We start from the raw sequence: 17036 nt of genomic DNA on the forward strand, positions 1-17036 counted from the left end.
GTGACTAAGTTAACTCATCTCACAAAATAATGGGGACTTAGGATGAAAAGAGATGGTATAAAGACAGCTCTTGAGCAAATGAAAAACGGCTGTTGGAGGAACCTTCATGCCTTCTTCACCTCTCTTCCCTGCACTTTTCTTTTTTTTGGTTTTTTGAGACAGAGTTTCTCCATGTAGTTTTGGTGTCTGTCCTGGATCTCGCTCTGCAGACCAGGCTGGCCTAGAATTCACAGAGATCCCCCTGGCTCTGCCTCCCGAGTGCTGGGATTAAAGGCGTGCACCACCACTGCCCAGCTCTTCTCTGCACTTTTAAAAAACTGTACTAAGGGGGCTGCAGAGATGGCTCAGTAGTTAAAGAGCACTGGTTGGTCTTTCAGAGGTCCTGAGTTCAATTCCCAGCAACCACATGGTGGCTCACAACCATCTATAGGGGATCTGATGCCTTCTTCTGGCATGAAGTCATACAAGCAGATACAGCACTCATTCTCTCTCTCTCTCTCTCTCTCTCTCTCTCTCTCTCTCTCTCTCTCTATATATATATATATATATATATATATATATATATAAAATAAATCTTAAAAAAACTATACTAAAGTATCAACAATTTGCCATTTTTTTAACTTTTTTTCAGCAGGATCTCATGTGGCCTTGAACTTGCTCTACAGCCAAAGCTGGCTTTGAACGTCCCTGCCTCATTTTTCTGTGCTGGTATCACAGGTGTGCATCACCATAATGGGCATTAAACCATCTAAGTGCACACTTCATCGGCACTACAATCCCAATGCCATATAGCTGTTACCTTTATCCATTGTGAATTGTTAGACAACCTCAAAGAGAATTCTTCATCAATTGTCTGCTTTCCCTAGCCCCGGAAATCTCTATTTCATGTCTTTATGGATCTGCCCATTCCAAGGATTTCAAGTAAGTGGACTCAACACAGTATCTGCTTTTCTGTGTCTGGCTTACTTTACTTAGTATAATGTTCTCAGTGTCTCTCTGTGTCTTAACATTACCAGCACTTCATTCAGTTCTAAGACTGAACGTAATTCCATTGTATGATATGGGTAGTATCTAACACTTCTAATCCAATCATCTGCTGATGAATATTTAGGCTGTTTTTGCCTGTGATTTATATTGATAGTGCTCCTACGCACACTCATACATGATTATCTGAATCCTTCTCAGTTCTTTAACTCAGTGAGTGTGGTGTCTGCACTGAGTGTTTGGAGGCCAAAGGTTGCTGTCCTGTGCCTTCCATGATTGCGCTTCACATTATTTTTTGAAAAAGAGACTCTCGTTGAACCTGGAAGCTTATCTATTTGTCAAAGATGGCTGGCCAAGAACTCCAGGGATCCACTTGTCTCTACCACCTCAGTGCTGTGGCTACAGATGCAGATTTCATGCTTGGCTGTTGGTGGGGGCTGGGGATCGGAACTTAGGTCCTCATGCTTGTGCAGCAGATCCTTCACTGTCCAAGCCATTTCCCTAGACCATGCTCTTGAATAAAGAACTCCTGAGTCATTTTTCAGTGGTTTGAACTGTCTTCCTGCTTCATCTCCCTATGCTGGATCTCAGGTATACGCTACCACACCTGGCCATTAAACCATGTAACTATATACAACTGTACATATCTTGCTAATAATTATTTTCTGCATCTTTCCCAAAAATCATTAAAGGTATCCAAGCAGGTGTAAAGTGGGTTCTCACTGTGGCTTTCATCTGCACTTCCTGATGACTCCCGATGTGGAACGCCTTTCATGTATCCGCTGGCTACCTAGGTATCCCCTGTGTTCTTGTATGGCCGACCTAACTCACCCTACTTCTGTTTCCATTGTACAACACTGTCTTTCACAACAGATCCAGATGCTTGTTTGTTTGTTTGTTGGAGACAAGGTGTCTCTGTGTAGCCCTGGCTGTCCTTGAACTAATGAGATCTGCCTGCCTCTCCCTCCTGAATGCTGGGACTAAACGAGTATGTTACCACCACTTGGCTCCAGGTGCATTTAATAAGCACAATTCATCAATCGTTTACATATTCAGCAAACTTACTGAATGCTACTTGATAGGATATAAGGAAATTTAAGGTTACTTATATAGAGTTTTTGGTAAATGCCCCCAAACAAAAAGGCAGAAGGGCAAGCTCTGGACATACCTGTACAGAGGGTCTCGGGAGTCTCTTATGTCTCTGTATCTGTCATACACAGGGTCTCGATGATCTCGAAAATCTCTAGAGTCTCTTAGATCACGGAAGTCCCGAAAATCTCTCAGGTCCCGAGCATCACGTATATTTCTGCTGTCTCTGTGATCCCGAATGTCCCGGCTGTCTCTGTGGTCCCGCAACTCCCGAGGGTCTCGAATGTCTCTGCTATCCCGGGCATCCCGTCCATTTCTGCCATCCCTGGATTCTCGCCTTGGACTTCCTCGAATTGGAGAGCGATCACGCCTTGTATCTCGACTATCTCCAAAACCATATTGATCCCTGTGGGAGTTAGCAAAAACATGCTAAGACAAAGAAACTTTGGGTGTCCAACCCTTCAGCTCTTTATAAGAGATGCCACCTCCCTCCAAGTATTTTTCTCTGAAATACAGCAAGAACATAACTAAAAATTTTAGGACAGTCACCCATCTTGTTAGCAATAAGTCCTAGAAGGTTGCAGAACCTCAAAAGATTACAGTATCAGAGAAAGTATGCATAACAAAAAGCCAAAAGCTGTGGCTGTAGTAGTAGTCATCTGGCTTCAGGCGTTACTCAGTGCTTCTTACACATGCCAAATTATCTCTTCAGTCACAACAGGTCTTCAAAGTGACAGCGCTTTCCCCTAAAAGTCTATTTTCCTCCATGACCATTATCTAAAAAAGACTTTACGGGTCAGAACTATGGGGCACAGTAAGGGCCAAGGCTCATAAAGGAAAAACCAATCTTCCAGCTCTTTATGGGAGAAAGTGCCACCCTTCAAGTCTTTCAAACACAGCACTTCAACAGTGAGAGCAGGACTGGAATTTTAAGGACAGTTACCCCATTTCTGTCACTCTGCTCAGACACAATCTCATACAAAGTCACCAGAGGAATCATTTTAAAGTTTAGAAAACCAGTTGCAGTATCTAGCAGACATTCAAATCACAAGGAAAGAGCGAGCAGCTTGGTATGTCAAATTAAATAGTTCTGAAATTCAGCTCTGGTACTGCTACTGGTAGCAGCTCTTGCAATCTAAGGGTTCACATGGAATCTAGCCAGGTCCCTTTTCACTATTTCCTCCCTTTTTACTGGCTCAAGCTGAGTTGCTTTTATGACTTAATTCACAAACATACCTGTCTACATACTTCTGTTCACATGGTTTCTCTATTTCTTAGATGAATCCAAGTGCCCCCCAACCCTCACAGGTAAGCCCACGTGCCATCTTCCAGCCACTTCCTCAGACCTTCCTCGAAAGTGCTTTCTGCTTGCTAAAGCCTCCAGGTCTGTGATTCACCTCCATCTGGCACGCATCTTTGTACAACGTCTTATGTCTGACCCACAAACAGGATTACCTCTTCCATAAAGCCTGCCCTAAACTTTTGATCTTCCACAACAAACAGGCTCTCCCCCAGCTTCCCACCTCAGTAAATGACACAGCTAACAGTCACTCCAGCCAGAAAGCTGGATGTCATCATGCTCCGAGGTGTACGTCTAAATCATATTAATTTCCTTCTCTAAAAACTCGCGTCAGCTCTGCCCACTTTACCTTCATGGCACCACCGAATGCTACCTCTTCACTTAGCCCCTAAACCAGACTAAGAACCTTCTAGAGCTCTCCTTTCTGCTGTTGAGGGAACATTTACGTAGTAAAACCTTTTGTTCATTTCCCACGGTATTTAAATTCAACAAAAAAAATCTCCACCAAGGTTAGGAAGGGCCTGAATGATCTTAGACTCTAACGTCTCCAACCCCGCTGCACTTTCTGCATAGGTCACCACTTTCTTGCCATAGGGGCCTTTCATTACAACCAGCCTAGATCTTTCCTGATCCTCTGGTGCAGCAGAAATGGACCCATATTTCTTTTCTAGGTTTCAATAGAGACATATCCTCTGCTTCTCCTAAGTTCCTCTTGTCTCCCACAGAGTGCTGGGATTACAGGTGTGTGTGCCACCATGCCTGGCTGATTTTGTTAGCCTGGCAACTGCTGCCCGCTGCGGCAGCGCGTCTGAAGCTCCAGAACTCAGGAGGCTACATTGGAAGGGCTGCATGGCTTTGTGGCGTGTCTAGTACACACAGTGAGTACAAACCAAGCACACAGCGAGACCGTGACTCAGAAGGAGGAAAAAATTACTTTCTGCCCCTAAAACTTCCAGGTTACAGTTTTTGGGGTTGGTACTAGGGGTTAAACTCAATGTATGCATGTTAAAAGTGGGTACTCCACCACTGAGCTGCACCCATCCCAACTAGTCTGTACTTTCTCCTATCATTCAGTACGAATTTACACTCTATATCTTTCTAGTGTATCTTTCCTAGTAGACTGCAAAATCTACAGAGATAAAGATGTCATCTGATTCTGCCCTAAAAACATACCACACAGAACTATGTTGGGAGGAACGTGTTCCTACACATACTATTACTGCACTTAGCAAACTGTCCTGAGGTAACAACGGTCACGCAGTGCACAGTTTAATCAACAATGGACCACATACACAACAGGATTCCTTTAAGACTGTATCACAGAGCAGCTGTCTGTATGCAAATACACTTTATATTATTTACAAAACAACAACAAAATTGCCCAGTGGCAAGATCTGGGAACACAGCCTTTTCTTAGGCAGTGAATGGCGATACCTGTTCACATGGATTCCCTACCAACAAACGCTGTTTTGAAGGCTGTGCCTCTAGGATAGAGCAAGGAGTTCAGGAAATGTTTAATAAATTCAACAATTTTACTGAACTCTAAGCCTCTCAAGAGCATGTTCTGTTGAGATTCTGGCATTCATCACCACTACATATACGAGGCATTTATCATAATGCCATTGGTTTTGTGAAAGCCTTGGTTTCCCTTCATCTTACAGCCACAGCAAAAACAACTTAAATGCAATTTTGTTTTCTATTTTTTTTTTTTTTTTTTTTTGAAATGAGGGACTTGTTGAGTTGTTTAGGCTGGTCTTAAACTCCAGGTTCAAGACAACTTTCTGCCTGAGCTTCCAGAACAGCTATGACAATTCTGGTCCTCTATTGTAAGGCTCATCAGTACTCTTTCGTTTGTGGGCACTGTCAAATGGTAGTCAGGTGTTTTAAATAGGTGCCAAACATTCTTTACCAGAATCATGTGCAGACTAGCCAAGACTGCCCAAGCTCCCCTGCTGTATCACAGAATCCCCCCTGCTACGTGGAACATCTGCTGCAGGGTAAAATGTGGGCAAACAGTCAGGATAGGACAGGAAGTGACAAATACAAAGTATTTTTAGATTATTAATGATTGGCAGATAAACCTGCCTTGGGGAGTGATTAGAAGTAGTTATTAGAGGTGGAATCAGATTTCAAGTGTTCTTGGCAATCAGGGCTGAAATATCATGAGCCTGACTGACCAGAGACCACACAGGCCGTGGGCTGGGAGAATGTGGATAAGAACCCCATGTCACAGCATGTTATCTGCAGCCTTACAACAATTATGAATGCCATATCTGGTTCTTGTTATTACTGTTTTGACTTCCGTGGTGCTCCTACATGCTACCACCAATCTACATCTCCAACTCAGTCCTTCTCAATCTTTCCATTCCACTGAAACATCTTACCTGGTAGATTACCTTTGCAGATTAACCATAACAACCCAGTCCTCACGGCCTGGGTCCATGCTTCTTGTAATGGCACAACATTCCTTGCCCTCCCTTCAAGATTCTGAAGTCCATGTACAACAAAGCTAATAATTCTCTTGGGCAATATTCCCAAAGGGGACTGGATGGAAGCAAAGGAGTGGTGGTGGTGAGGGCAGTGAAGGCACTAATTCTCCAAAACAAAAAAGCAAAACATTTCCTTCCTCTAGATGAACAACATGGCAGACCACTGTTGTTGTGGAGACAAAAATAAAATAAGAAAACCCTGTTAGGGCCAGTCTACGACCCACACAACAACATTCTCAGAGCAATGGCACTCCTGTTTCTGATCTCACCATCTTCCTCGAAACAAAAACACAGTTAACAAAAGGGTAGTACTGTGTCCAGCATCCAGAGCTAGGAGAGGACAAAACTCCTGCACGAGGAGCTTGACCTCAGGCGGTAAGTAGGTTACAAGCCAGTTTCTGGAGCACAGAACGTTCACAGGATCACTGCAGGGCACCAGCGGTATTTTACAAAGGGAAGCCACAACAGCACATTGTCAAGTACTACACCACTCGAGACCACGGAGGAACAGAACACAGCAGTTAGGCAGCACCAGAGGCCACAGAGGGAGGCACATGGTCAACGCACAATTTTGCTCCATGTTTTTGATCTATTCAGGGGAGAGGGAAGGAGAGGCAAATACTTTGTTTTAAGAGACAATCAAATCACCAGGGAACATTCTAGAGTAAGGCAGGGATGGGTGAGGAGAAAAACCATGGCTCAACAGCAAGTGACATGCTTCTGGTTGACAGGCTTCCCTTGCTAGGGACTAAAAGATCTTGGAGGACACTAGACATTTGAAAGCAGAGAACTGACAGACAGTTGGCTTAAAAGGCTGAGTCAGATTTGAGCTGTTTTTCAGTAAGCTTGAAATGTCAGATCCAGGACAGTGTTCCTTGGCTTTGGCTGTATGGGAGGTTCAAGAGGAAGACCCCATCTTCTTCCTTTTCTTTTCTTTTCTGTCAGTGACTCCTGTCTTGTGTCCACTGCAGTATTGGGAGGGTCAGCCTTCATTTGACCCTGAGAAAAATCCTTTATCAGCTCTTCAAATTTCTGTCATAGATCCTGCCATAAATACCATTATCAGAAAGGTTAGATGTGGTGTGGCGTTGATCCTCCACCATGATGGCCCCAGGCAGTGACAAATAAGGGACTTGTAGAACTCAATCACCAAATACATGTAGAAAACGGGGTACAGTGAGATGCACACTTCAGAGATCCAAGTTCTTTAGGTGCTCAAGCTTCTCCCCAGGAAGCACACTGGTTTCTCTGTTGATAGAAGTGGCACTTCTTGAGAGCTGATGACTTTTCTTGAAGAGGTTAAACCACAGCTGGGAGTCTTCCACAGTGACGCCATTGAAGCTGGAGCAATCTCATACCAAAGGAACAGGCAATTACGGAAGAAGTTAAGGCCACACGGACAAGTGAAAATACCCAGGTCATATAGGAAATTTGTCCAGAGCCAGGTTACTTCCTATGAGCTAATCCCCAGTGGTTTTACCAGAGCGGTGTATGGTCAATATCCTTCACAAATGAAAGGGGAAATCCCCTGAAGAGCTTCTGGTGTGGAGGAAGTCATTCTATTTACTGTTCCTTAGGTCAAAGGGGAAGGGTTAGCAGAAGTATCTGAGGTCAAATTGGCACAGGGGTGTGCTGCAAAACTGGGTTTTCAAAATGGACTGAAAATAGCAACTTCAAAAATCTGGGTCATGGGAATCGTAACTTAGTCACCGAAAGCAGACCAATGCCTATTTACCTGCTATAGACACCTTGGATAAGTATGTAGTACACTAAAGTGGTCTAAGGAAGTAGCCCAAGGGTTGTACAATAAAGATCCAGGCTGAAATGTGATCCTGACTAGGGATCCCTCATGCAGATTCTATGCTTGGCCAGGCCAACAGTGTCAGAATTATACCTTGACAGCTGGAGTCATTAGGGAGGCACATTACTAAACACAGAGCAAGCCCTGCAGAATTGTGTTTACAGAGACATCTAAATAGGTGATAATCCTGTGAAAACTCCCCAAGATACACAGGTGTTTTGACACTCGAGGTTAAAGTCCAGCAAACAAGTGTTAAGGCCTTGCCAGCATTTTGTTTTAAAGTAGACAGAATGAAGACATAATGGTGTGACTTAAAGGAAATACTGGTCATCAGTTCAGTGTCAAGCCTTATTCCCGGGAACAGTGCAACCCTGTGCTAAGGCACACAGAAGGATTGGGGATAGTCAACGAAGGCACTTCAACTGCTGACACTGGAATTACCTCACGCTTTGCCTGGATGTATGCGCCCAGGGGATTGACAGTTTAAAAGCCACCGTCTTTCTGGATTAATCTGCCTGCCCTACCTATTCTTATATTCCACTGTTGTCCTACTGGTTTGTCCAGAGAATGAAGCACAGGTAGGACAGTGACCAGAACAGCATTGCTTTACTTCAGTACGTTTACTTTGTCTTCATCTGTTTGTTTTTAATAACTTATTTATTCTTACTTATGTGCATTGGTGTTTTGCCTGCATATATTTCTGTGTGAGGGTGTCGGATCTTGGGAGTTACAGACAGTTGTGAGCCACGTGGGTGCTGGGAACTGAACCCAGGTCCTCTGGAAGAGCAGTCAGTGCCCTTAACCATTGTGCCACCTCTCCAGCCCCTCATTTTGTTTTTTTAAAAGTGGGCTTTTTTAAAATTGGGGCTTCTTTTGTTCAGGTTTTAAGTGGTGCCCAGAACAAATTTTACCAAATGTGAGCATTCTGTTTTCCCCTGAAAACAAGTTAAGCATAACCATATAGAACATTATTGTGCTAAATAACACGCCAAGGAACCCAGTCACATATCACAAGAACTGTTGTTAAATGACACTAGCCTAGCAATCCCTCTTGCTGACTGTGAGCATGGCAAGAATCCACACCCTAGCTATATTCAATCTGTTTGGAGCTTAGTTCTGCATATTTGTTTATCTGGCAGGGAAGCCATTGGAAAGGGTTCTCCAATGCTGTTTATATGTTTGCTTGCTTGTGGGAAGCTATTATTAAAAAAAGAAAAAATATTCCTTCCTGTGGTGTCTGAATAAGAATGGCCCCTTACTTGAATAAGAATGAATATCTAGGCACATATATCTGAGTGCTTAGTCACCAAGGAGTGGTGACACATATCTGAAAAGATTCCAATTAGGACATGGGGCCTTGTTGGAGGAAGGGTGTCACTGGGGGTGGGCTTTGAGGTTTCAAAAGCCCATGCCACGCCCAGAGTCTCTCAGCCTATGGACCAGGATGTAGCTTCAGTGTCATGTGGGCTGCCATGCTCCCTGCCCTGATGATAATGGACTACGCCTCTAAAACTGTAAGCCAGTCCCCAGTTAAATGCTTTCTTTATAAGAGTTGCCTTGGTCATAGGGTCTCTTCACAGTAACAGAAGAAAGACTAAGACACTTCCCTCAGAGATGACATTATGGAGCCGAATTTTAGGATGGGATGAAGTTAATCTCTTTAATTTAGTGCCCTGGCAATGGCTACACTGGATTCCAAAACTGCCATGTTGAATATTTATGATCAACTAGAAATGTGAGAAGCACCTGGCTAAACATCATTAGGATGATATAAAGTGCCCTTTTAATTCATAACAAACGAGAATGACATTCTATAAAGTGTGTGTGTGTGTGTGTGTGTGTGTGTGTGTGTGTGTGTGTGTACTTTCTTTTGTTTCCAGTCTGTAAAACCATAGCTGATTCTATCCGGAGATCACAAGCATCACAGGGGGAGAATTTTTCTAGTAGAGTCAATGTCTTCATAGTTATAAATTCTATACTCATTTAAGCCACTTAGTTGAGAAAAATACACACACCATGTCTCCTCTTTCAAGTCATTGGCAATTATAACTTCCACCCCAAACCTAATTCTGACCATTAGACGCAAACTCTTGGCTATCCCACTGCGTGTTTCTTGAGGCAATGGGTAACAATAGAGATGGGACTGTGACTGCCCTAAATCTATACCACAGTTAGATGCAGCCTGATTGAAGGAGACGTTACATGGAAATTTTTTAAGTTTTAAGGATTTGTGTCCTATAGGCTGGCTACTCACACATACCTGTAAGTCAACCAACGCAGTATTTACCTGCAAGTCACAATCATTCTTTTTTTTTTTTTCTTTTTTGAAACAAGCTCTCGTGTATCCCAGGCCAGTCTTGAACTCAGTATGAACTCACTATGTAGCCAATGATGACCTTGAGCTCCTTTTGCCTCTACTTCTCAGGTGCTGGGATTAAGGCATGTACCACCACACAGAGTTTATGCGGTGCTAAGGATTGAAAAAAAGCTTAGTATACACTAGGCAAGCCTCCTACCAACTGAGCTATACTTGCAGCCTGTCACAAGTATTAAAGGGTTGGAAAAAAACAATATGATGTGCCTTCATGAACAGTGGAAACAACAGACAGCTTGGACATCCACGTGACAGCTGTGGCATAGCCTCAGTTACGGTGTTGAATTCAACTCCTCTGTATATTAGGGTTCTGTCTGAACAACTAAGCTTAGTTCACATAAGAAATGTAGTTTTGTTCAAAAATTACATTAACAGCTGGGGGGCGGTGGCGGTGGTGGTACACACTTCAATCCCAGCACTCAGGAGGTAGAGGCAGGTGGATCTCTGAGTCTGAGGCCAGCCTGGTCTACATAGCTAATTCCAGGACAGCCAGGGCTACACAGAGACAATCCTGTCTCAAAAAACAAAAAGAAAACAAAATTTACACTTACTCTCTCTGTGTAGGGGGTACCACAGCGCACACATGTGGAGGTTAGAGGAGACTTAATGGGAGTCAGCTCTCTCCTTCCACTGTGTCGGTCCTGGGGATCCAACTCAAGCTGCTGGGTTGGTGTCAAGTACCTGTTCCCTCTGAGCCATTTCATGGTGCTCTATTGTGGGCTTTAGTTTCTGTGGAAATCTGGCATTTTACCTAGGAGCAAAGGTCCAGAGTACCCCTGAGTCTTCAAGAGACAGCAGATATGAATCACATCACGTTGGTCTGCATTCCACATGAAAGTGCATACACTGCATCCCACTTGTGAGCTGCTATGGGACCACCAAGTGTGTATACAATCTCAATGGAACACCAGCAAAGTTCTTCCTTTGTATCTTTAGAGTACACACCAAGGATATGACCTTTTTGTCTATACTGGAACATCATACTGGGAAAATGCCCTCTATGGTCAGGAAAGCTCAGAAAAAGGAAGACTTTGGAGAAGTGGAATGTTTTGCCCTTTTTATTTCCCCTCAAACAAGTAACCCAAACATTCGAGCACACGGAATCTGCAGCACAGGCACAGCAGCAATCTCTCAAGCAGCTCTTTCTGCAAACCTGCGTTAACGTCTGGACCGGCAGCAGTTTGCAACGAAGAGTCAACCTCTGCTGCCCGCTGTAGGGCAGCAGGCAGGCACACACCAACACGCCCCTGGGGCCCTCGTCCTGCTCTGAAGGCTCCCAGTGATACGTGAACTGGGGAAGACAGACAGAGGTTTATCCTCTTCCAATGCCTGCAGCTCATGCTGCAAGCTCAACTTGCTGGTTTTGTCACCGGAAACCCAAAGCTTCCTCTGTATCTCCCGATGTATGATTTTAAAAAGTAGAAAGGCCCTTCACACAAGCTTCTTGTTTGCTTGAGCGTTTCTATTTGTTGGGGGGGAAGAAAAGACCCTTGATGTGTGAAGTTGGGCTTAACTCCCCAAAGCCCAACTCTCCCAAGGTAACTCACTGCTTCAGGGTACTTTACCTTCGTGTGGGGCTGGGTCTTGATGGAGCCGTATTCATATTTCTTCTTTCCGCTGCCTTATTAATATCTGAAAAGAATAATCAACCCATCTGTTCAATGCTACGGAATAAAAACAAGATCATCAGCACATTTTAAATGAAAGCAACAACCAAAAAAAAAAAAAAAAGAAAGAAAAGAAAAGAAAAAAGAAAGAAAGAAAAGAAAAAGGAAAGGAAAGAAAAGAAAAAAAAACTACAATGGCAACCAGCTGGTACAAGGAAATCCATTCAGAGACATACTGCGCTTGTGTAGTTTTTATTACTAAGTTAAGGGTGTACAGTGTCATGACTTATAGCAAAAGATGACCCTCTATTTTGTATCTAAAACATAATTTGTGTAAATTTAATTATGTCAATATTTCAATAACCTGTCAAACCCTAAACTTAACATTGCCCTGTCCAAAGGGAGGCAAAGGTGGTTGTCAGTTGGATATTTTTGTGGGTGGGGGGTAGGGAAAGAAAAGGTAAATAATTCTATGTTATAAAGAAGCTAGAATTAACGGTCTTAAAACATCACTATTCAGTGAATCATGGCCTTTTAATGTATTTTGGTTGCTTTCCATTGGATGGAAATCTTCCAGAATAAGATGTAGGTAAGAAACTAATTTTTAAAGTCAAAGAATATGATCCATTCACAGCTATAAGCTAAGGTAAGCATGAACATTTTGTACATGGGTGTGAGAAACCATTCCTGGTCACCTTTTATTTAGAGAGGAAGGCATGTGCCATGGGATGAATAGGGGAGGGCATCAGTGTTTAAGAGCGTAGAGAAAGGCCGATGAACACATGCAGCTAAAGCCTGTTTTGCTAAAAACAAAATACCATGTTCTAAGAGGTAATCGAGTACTTAAGAAACACACCAATCTATGTCTCAAAATCTCAGAAAGCCAATTACTGGATTAGAACCTCCAAACTCGACAACTGAAACACACCGCCTCCTACTGCAGTGCAGCTTCCCTCCTCTTGTCCCATTTAAGCAGTCAACAAATCACAGCTACTGACTGAAATGGTATTAAACACTCAGACAACAGAATGCTTTAGAAAGTAATTATGCATTAAAAAAAAATCCCAAGCAGATTCCAATCATGTGCAAGACCACAGCAATATGAAAAACTTAAAATAGTCTCATATAGGCCTCACTCACCCTGTAAGCTGCCAGTTTTTTAGTTCTTATTCAAGTGAGGAAGATCTGTAATTCCACTTAAATCAGAAGTCTCTACATTATGACCTGGAGGATGATTTTGACAAAACTGAAGAAAGCATGAATCTATATAGCCAGAGAGACTTATTCTGCCCAAATCATTCCTTACCTTCTGAATTACGAAGACATAGAATATAATCTCTACTTAAAGTCAAGATATATTTTCTACGTAAGACTTAACTAGAAATAGCTGCCAGAGCTTTGATACTGTGGAAGGACCTTCTGTAATTTACAGTTAAGTTCACAAACATCCAAATCACACATTATATAATGACAGGCATCACAGTAAATAATTACATAAAAAAAATTGTGCATGCATGTGTGAGGGCTGGACAACTTTTGGGACCTAATTCTTTCCTTCCACTACATGGGTTCCAGAGAGCAAGCTCAGGTTCTCAGACTTGGCAAGCAGGAATCTTTACCCACAGAGCATCTCTGTTTTCTAATTTTCTTTTTTAAATGTATAATTGCGAAGAGCAAGTTCAGCTTTGCAAGGGTTTGCTGACCTGGCCTGCTCACTACACCCTTTAAGTACAGAGCAGATAGGATTTGGAGGAAATAATACCTCTATTTACATAGTTCTCATAATATCACTGGGTACACCTAGTATGTGCATATAAATGGTGTTGTTTGTTTGTAGCACAAGTTGCTTTGAAGTCCAGATCTTCTTTTGCATACCCCGGAGTGCTGGGTTTTTTTTTTTTTTAGGTGACATACTACTCCCTGTGGTACTATATTAACTGGTAAGTTTGTCAAATCTATCCTTTCCCTCTGCATATGAAAGGGTATTACATTGTATCCAGTCTGTGAGTGCTCTACCATAGAGGAATTTTCAGATCAAAGTAGTTATATTGTGAAAATTTGAGGCAAAACTGGTTCAAGATAGGAAGGGGATATTTTATGTTCAAGTTGCTAAAAACAATTTTACAATCGAAAGATTATTTAAAGAACACTTAAGATAATATATTTGCCAGGCGGTGGTGGTGCATGCCTTTAATCCCAGAGGCAGAGGCAGGCAGATCTCTGTGAGTTCCAGGACAGCCTGGTCTACAGAGTAAGTTCCAGGACAGGCTCCTAAGGTACACAGAGAAACCTTGTCTCGGAAAGTCATCCCCCCCAAAAAACCCCAAAAACCACTTAAGCCATTTTTTTTTTTGTTTTGTTTTGTTTGTTTTTCGAGACAGGGTTTCTCTGTGTAGCTTTGCGCCTTTCCTGGAACTCACTTGGTAGCCCAGGCTGGCCTCGAACTCACAGAGATCCGCCGGCCTCTGCCTCCCGAGTGCTGGGATTAAAGGCGTGCGCCACCACCGCCCGGCTCACTTAAGCCATTTTTATCGTAATTGCTTTGTAGTATCTCTTCTCCTTTAGCAATACAAAGCAATGATATATATGGATGTTGTGGCTTATGTTTCCTCTACAAAAAACCAAAGAGGACTCCCCACCCACTTCCCCTCCTTTCTTCCCTCTTTGAGACAGGCTCGTCCCAAATTCAAGACACCCCTCCTGTGTCAGTCTTCCAAGTGCTGGGATTACAGGTGTGAGCCGCCATAACTACTTTTGTTTTGTGGAGCTAGCTAGGCAAGTTCTCTGCCCCTGAGCTGCAGCCTCAACGCAAACTACTTTTTTACGTTAGAGGCCAACACACTTTCAATGTGGTGTGCCAAGTGTTTGCCTTTTCACCAATCTTTCAGCTTGGTTGACAGACAGAGACAATGAAATGGGATTTTCTAGCTAAGAATCTCATTCAGGAGAACTGCCCATGTTAGGGCAGGTGGAGAGTTTGCAGACAGTAGTGAAGACACCATCACCAACACTGCTGTCAAGCCCTTCACAATCCCAGCACACACACAACTTCTGAGCTCCCGTCCCTGGAGGCAAAGTTTTAGGGAGCCTCTCTGAAAGTGCACATGCCATTACTGCTAAAAGAGCTTTTGTATTAATCACACCATTTTCTTCTTGACTCCTCAGAGAGCTAGACAGTCAGCATCACGGAAATAAAAATGGCATTAATCTAAAGGAGAAGGAAAAAAAGCATCAAGAGTCAGAGCTTTTTGGACATGAAATGGGGGATTACGGTTGGATAGAAGTTAGTCAATAGGAGGGTGGCAGCAATTTGAGTCTTTCCAAAGACAGGGAGAAGGCCTCTTTTGATTAGAAAAGGGAAAGGTGTGGCTTTTTCTGTTTCTATGACACCTTATTCTGGTCAAACACCTTTATAAAACCCAAAGTCAAGTCTCTCAGTGTTTTCTCCACTTTTGCTCGAATGCTACTTGTATAGTTAAATAATTTTATCAGCAAGATGAGTGCCATTCAATATTACCATAATCAATTGCCAGGAGGTATTAACCTTGGCCCAAACATCTGTGATTTCCAAGCAGTCTTCTGAAAGCTTCACGTTAAAAGCAATTCTTAAAGATTTTAAGTCAAGAAAACCAACACCAACTATGGGATTTACAGAAAAAGGAAAAACTGGAAAAATAATCAAGAAAACATGTTACACTGAAGCAGCAGAGCCACTTTAAAACACGAAAGAATAGGGTGAAGAATTCCCAAAAAGTGTGTAGTTTCCAATCTACAGTTTTTTGTTTTTTTCCGAGACAGGGTTTCTCTGTGTAGTTTTGGAGGCTGTCCTGGAACTCACTCTGTAGCCCAGGCTGGCCTCGAACTCACAGAGATCCGCCTGGCTCTGCCTCCCGAGTGCTGGGATTAAAGGCGTGCGCCACCACCGCCCGGCCCAATCTACAGTTTTATTTCAAACCAATATGCCAGGCAGGGCTCAACAGCTGCTCTTGAGTGTTATAAACACATGAGTTGCACTCATAGCACCATGAACTGTTTTGCTCTACATACATACATACATACATACATACATACATACATACATACATACATACAGAGAGAGAGAGAGAGAGAGAGAGAGAGAGGGAGAGAGAGAGATGGAGAGGGAGAGGGAGAAGGGTTTTGTTGTTTCTGCAGTACTGGGCCTCATGCTTGTGAACCAAGCTCTCTACTATGGAGCCACAGACATGCCCTTCAAAACAACCTTAAAACTAATTTTTCTACTTAGCAGGCTACAGCAACAGAAAACAATGAGCCTAAGACATAACAGCAGTGTGAACCATGAGACTTGAATGGTCCACAGCTCCATTATTACTGTTGAAAGATTCCATATAATTCCAATAACTGCCACCAAATGAAATAAAACTTCCCTCAAAGTTTAGCTGAGAACTGACTAACAATAAGGAGTGACTGAACTGGCATTATATGAAGATGACATCATTTGGAAAACAATACCCACAAAGACAGTAAATATCACCTACTGCATTTCCCAGTTGGGAGGAAAAATGACAGGGTTTCTAAAGGAAGATAGCTTTGGTAAAACATGTAAATCAGGGACACTGTAATGAGTTTTACTGTCACAGGCCAGAGATTAAAAAAAAATGCCATGCTTGTTGCATTTCTTCTAATCAGCGCTTTAAGCTAAATTCACTCTGAATACTACACATTCCCTCATATTTATCCCCTTCATTCTGTGTTTATTTTATCTTTAACTGTATCAGCATAACAGTCCTGGAAAGAGGAATTTAGGAAGTGTTCACTCTGTCCCCAAGCCTGTACAGAACACCATGTGCACGATTTGATCCAATCCTTTCATACTCTTCAGCTGGAACTACACAGTGAGACCGTGTCTCAAAAAAAGGAGATTTCCAATTTGCAGATGAGGAAATCTGAGGGTCACAAAAAACCATGTGGTTTATATTAGGCCACAATATTATCAAGACGAAAATCTGGAAGGCTGGGAATTTGGGACTCTCACATTAAGAGCTAAGCACTGTGTCAGGCTGTAATCCCAGGTCTGTGAGGTGGAGACAGCAGATCCTGAGGGCAGCCAGCCAGTCTAGTTCAGTGAGAGACCCTGTCTCAAGGCACTAAGGTGGAGGGCAATAGGGGAAACCACCCTATGTCCTACTCTGACATCCCTACACGTGTACATTCACACTTATGTGCATATCATGTACACACATTCTCACCCCCACACAAAAAAGCAAATCTGGAACTCAGATCCAAGACCAACCAACACAAAGTCCTTAAATATCATGCTAAGCCTTCCCTAACAGAGACATGGTTTCCATTTAGAACACTCTTACTAGGACTAGGACTGATCATAGCCCAGGGGAACCTGGAAAAGGCCAGT

General features: G+C 42.9%; 1 protein-coding gene across 2 annotated transcripts in view; it reads right to left on the reverse strand.

Moving 5' to 3' along the window:
• Ncoa5 (nuclear receptor coactivator 5) overlaps positions 1 to 17036 on the reverse strand; it is a 36086-nt gene that overhangs the window by 10970 nt on the left and 8080 nt on the right. For both annotated transcript variants that reach the window (XM_052724774.1, XM_052724775.1), the window contains exons 2-3: positions 11603 to 11669; positions 2153 to 2479 (exon numbers count right to left, since the gene is read on the reverse strand). In XM_052724774.1, the coding sequence (XP_052580734.1) occupies positions 2153 to 2479; positions 11603 to 11640 (365 nt within the window). In that variant the 5' untranslated portion in view covers positions 11641 to 11669. The remainder of the gene's footprint in view (positions 1 to 2152; positions 2480 to 11602; positions 11670 to 17036) is intronic.

Source organism: Peromyscus californicus, unplaced genomic scaffold, assembly GCF_007827085.1.
Source record: "Peromyscus californicus insignis strain IS unplaced genomic scaffold, ASM782708v3 Scaffold_7__1_contigs__length_154581171, whole genome shotgun sequence".
Lineage (NCBI taxonomy): Eukaryota > Metazoa > Chordata > Mammalia > Rodentia > Cricetidae > Peromyscus > Peromyscus californicus.